At 33.9% G+C, this 4,965-nt stretch overlaps 1 protein-coding gene across 1 annotated transcript; it reads left to right on the top strand.

The window, feature by feature from the left end:
- LOC142521481 (receptor kinase-like protein Xa21) lies at positions 1–3,243 on the top strand. Its single transcript, XM_075624687.1, has 3 exons — positions 1–2,519; positions 2,554–2,807; positions 2,888–3,243. The coding sequence occupies exons 1-3, from the start codon at positions 148–150 to the stop codon at positions 3,214–3,216; spliced, it is 2,955 nt and encodes a 984-aa protein (XP_075480802.1). The 5' UTR covers positions 1–147; the 3' UTR covers positions 3,217–3,243.
- Positions 3,244–4,965: the final 1,722 nt, after the last annotated feature.

A 4,965-nucleotide genomic window follows, 5' to 3' on the forward strand; every position in this document is an offset into this window, starting at 1 on the left:
AATTTCACATCCATCTCTATAAACTCTCACGAGAAAAGAAGGATGTAATCTTTGACACACTACGTTATTTGTCAACTTTGTACGAGAAAACAAAAAACAATGGCTTCTTGAATTCCACCAATAACTTCTACCAATAACATTGATCACATGTTTCGGATGTTATTCTGCATCTTCTTCTACTTGTACTTTGCCACGACTCCTGCGACTTGCTTGAGCAATGAAACGGATTTTGCAGCTCTGCTGGCGTTCAAGAACGCGGTTGATGATGATCCATCGGGGGCTCTGAAGTCATGGAATGAAACTGCACACTTTTGTGAATGGGAAGGGATTCTGTGCAGTCAAAGGCATCGAGGTCGAGTCGTATCCCTCAACTTGAGGTCCCGTGGCCTTGTGGGATCCCTTCCACCCCATTTGGGTAATCTTTCTTTTCTTAGAGCATTCATTCTGCAGAACAACAGCTTTTATGGTGAAATCCCGGAAGATTTTGGTCGTATGAGGCGTCTTGAGATCGTCGAGTTTAGTAACAATTCTTTCAGTGGAGAGATACCAAGAAACCTCTCCCAGTGCTCAAATCTTTATTACCTCAATTTGATAGATAATGAACTCACAGGAATCATAATCCCGGAGCTAGGTTCTATGTTCAAACTTGAGGCTTTAGGCCTGACAACAAACAATCTCTCGGGTACTATACCATCATTTATAGGGAACCTAACAAGTTTAACGCGACTGTCTCTGTCAAACTGTGGGTTGGAAGGAGAAATTCCGGAATCACTTGTTCAACTCCGTCGGCTGAGATTTATCAATTTAAGTAACAACAAGCTGACTGGTGAAATTCCATATGGTCTATACAATATATCAAATATAACAGTTTTCTCAATGGGTTTGAATGGACTTCATGGAAACATCCCTCCAGATATTGGATTCACACTTCCGAAATTGCGGGTTTTTGACTTGGGAGGCAATTATTTTGATGGTCTAGTTCCTGTTTCGATCTCAAATGCTTCCTTTCTTGAAAGTATATACTTGTTTTTTAATAAATTTACTGGGCAAATGCCAAATGATTTCCACCGGCTTTCGGCCCTCGAAGAACTTCTCATCCAGTTTAATGGTTTGGAGGGAGATATTAGCTTTATATCATCTTTGACAAATTGTACTAACCTTGAATCATTAGATGTCTCTTTTAATCTTTTGAGCGGTTCATTGCCAGACTCCATTGCCAATCTTTCAAGGCAGCTTAGCCAGCTGTATATAGGAGAAAATCAAATACAGGGAACAATTCCTGCGGGTATTGAAAACCTTATCGGACTTACTATACTTGATTTTCGAAACAATGTCCTTGAAGGTGGTATTCCTTGGGGCATTGGGAAACTAAGCAAGTTGCAAGAGATCGACATGGGAACAAATAAATTGACAAATGAGATACCATCTTCTCTTGGTAACATGACATTGTTGAACCGCGTATCCTTCAAGGAGAATTTCTTGTATGGAGAGATACCTCAAAGTCTGAGTAATTGGAAAAACTTGCTAAGCTTAGACCTTTCTTCCAACAATCTCAACGGCTCAATACCTCGAGATGTTATTAGCCTTTCTTCTATTTCGATTTTCTTTAACATGTCACACAATGGTTTTACGGGTCCTATTCCTCTGGAAGTTGGCTCTCTCATAAATCTCAAGGACTTGGACTTGTCTCACAATAGATTATCAGGACCAATACCAAGAACTTTCAGCAGCTGCATCATGCTACAACGCCTCCACCTGGAAAGAAATTCTCTTGAAGGAGAGATACCTACTGGGCTTAGTGCTTTGAAGGGACTGCAAGAATTGGATCTTTCACAGAATAACTTATCAGGTTCTATCCCAAGTTTTCTAGCTAATGAGTTGAATCTGATAAGTTTGAATCTGTCCTTCAATAGGCTGCAAGGAGAAGTGCCAACACAAGGAGTGTTTCAGAATGGAAGTGCGATTTCACTTGAAGGAAACGACAACTTATGTGGAAGGATTGCTTCGTTAAAGCTTCCTCCTTGCCCATCTACAAATTTCAAGAAGAAACATTTCTCAAATCTCTGGAAAATCTTGATCTCTGTGTTGGGTGCTGGGGCCATATGCCTCACGCTCTCGGTATGCATCTGGATATTCGTCTTTAGAAGACGAATATCACAGGAGGCTCGGTATTCAGTGCCATCACTTCCTGAGTCCTTCTTAAGGTTATCCTTTGAAGATCTTGTGAAAGCCACAGATGGATTCTCCGAAGCTAATTTGCTCGGTTCTGGAAGATTTGGATCTGTTTACGAAGGAATTCTTGAAGACAAACAAATGTCTGTAGCAGTGAAGGTTCTCAATCTTGAAATCAAAGGAGCTTCCAAAAGCTTCACCTCAGAATGCAATGCAATAAGAGGGATCAGACATAGAAACCTTTTGAAAATACTGAGTGTATGTGAAAGCATAGACTCCCAGGGGAACAACTTTAAGGCATTGGTTTATGAATTCATGGCTTACGGAAGTTTGGACAAATGGTTGCAGTAATGATCACGCAAAAAATCAAATTGGAAGCAGTAAAAATCTTAGCCTAGCTCAGAGATTGAATATTGCCATCGATGTTGCATCAGCAGTCGAATACTTACACAATGGCACTGATTCTGTCGTCGTTCATGGTGATTTGAAGCCGAGTAACATTCTATTGGATGAACACTTGACTGCCCACGTCGGGGACTTTGGCTTGGCCAAAGTGATATCCAATATATGTCCGCCGAATGAAACAGGCACCAACTCAGCGGCGATCAAGGGTACCATTGGTTATATTCCCCCTGGTAAGACATTCTTCATATACATTGAATAACCATGAATCAAAGGTCCTATTTTAAAATCTAACTATAAAGTACATTTGCAGAATATGGCATGACAAATGACATCTCAATACAAGGGGATATATACAGTTGCGGGATTTTTCTATTGGAGATGATCACGAACATCAGACCAACAGACGATGCAGCGTTTGGTGGCCATTCGAACCTACACGATTTAGTTAGCCATGCTTTGCAAAGCCAGGAGACAGATCAAATCATTCCACGAGAACACACGGATAGTAAAATCAAGAATTGTATGACTTGTATTCTTCAAATTGGAGTAGCATGTTCCAAGGAATCGCCTAAAGATCGAATGCAGATGAATGATGTAGTTAGAAAATTGCATGACATTCAGAAGGCTTATTTAGCCTGAATGCTCAAAGTTGGATTGATGGGGAAAAAACTCTTCTGCCATTTCAATTTTAAAAATTTAAAAATAAAAACTTCATTCTTTTTCAATGTTGACAAAAACTTGTGTGAGAATGTCTCACGGATCGTATTTTGTGTATCTTATTTGAGTCATCCGTGAAAAAATATTACTTTTTATGTTAAGAGTATTATTTTTTATTGTGAATATCGGTAGGGTTGATCTGTCTCACAGATAAAGATTCGTGAAACCATTTCACAAGAGACCTACTCTTTCATGTATCACGATTTGCTAGTTATATTTAATACAAGAGCACTATATAGTAACTAAATTGAATCATTTTTTAATTTTGAGTTTGCCTAAAACACTCTTCCCCATGTCATCAAACTGCTGCAAGATTTTAATATATTATAATAATATTATTTATTTATTTATTTCCTATCAATTCAATTTCAAAATTTTATACTTTTTATTTTAAAATAATAAAAAATTATTTTTTTTATGAAATACATATATCCGTAAATAAATATTAAGAACCCCACAGTTGCACTAATCTCGTTGTCAAGCTTTTCTTGTCGGATAAAAGATTTGGAAAGATATAATGACAATAAATTAAACTTCAATCCATTCGTGAGTGGTAATGTAATACGTGAGGGATTAATAATTATCTTTGTGATGATAATATTCGAATCCTTAGGTACCGTTTGGTTCATGGTATGAGATATATAGTACATGGATAAGTAATACTTTGTAATAATAAAATAAATAGAAAATGATAGTTAATATAGAGTTTGATTTGATTGATTTGTTTGATTAAATTTGAGATAATATGATATTACCATTTTGTCATTGTTGAAAATATTAATAGAATATTAATAATATTATTTATTAAGGGTAATATCGTATTTTTATATTATTGATTTGATTGATGTGAGATAAATAATTACGAATTTGATTGATGTGAGATAAATAATTAATAATATGATTGATCGAGATAAATAATACTTGTACAGAACAAGTGGTAAGATATGACTATTTATATTAGTACTGAGAAGTACTTGAGACAAACGGTGCCTTAGCATTTGAGTTATCATATTAGCCATCGTTTGGTTCGTGTGATAAAATAAGTAAATGATATATAATAAGAGCGATTATAAAATAAAAAGTAAGGATAAATAACATATTATGATAAATTATATGATGTTTAACATGATTTTAACTTGCTTGATTATTTTTGTTAATTATATTATGATTACTAAAATGTCCTCATCATATATTAATTAGTAATATATTCTTAAAATGATTGAGTAAATAAATAAAATTTTTAGAATTAATTTATTTAAAAAATTATAAATAAAATTTAATTATTATACTAATTATTAAATTTTCATTAATTTTAATTTCCAATAACAACTAAAAAATCGATTAATATTATAGAAAATAACGTAAAATTTGATAACAACATAAATATGCATTTTATTGTGATCATTAAAATAGTAATACAAATTTAAATATTAAATAATAGTTAATAAGAATGATAATATTACGATTAAAAATAATATAATAACTAAAATATGATCAATAATAATTATATTATTTATAATATTAGTCAAATTTAAAGTTATATTTAAATATTATTAGATTTGTTGGATTTATAATTATTTTAAATTTTAGGATATTAAAGAAAAATTTAAATTAATCAAACAGCATCTTTTCTCCCTCAACTGATAATATATCCACCAACAAGAGGATAAT

This window comes from Primulina tabacum, chromosome 12 (genome assembly GCF_025594145.1).
Source record: "Primulina tabacum isolate GXHZ01 chromosome 12, ASM2559414v2, whole genome shotgun sequence".
Lineage (NCBI taxonomy): Eukaryota > Viridiplantae > Streptophyta > Magnoliopsida > Lamiales > Gesneriaceae > Primulina > Primulina tabacum.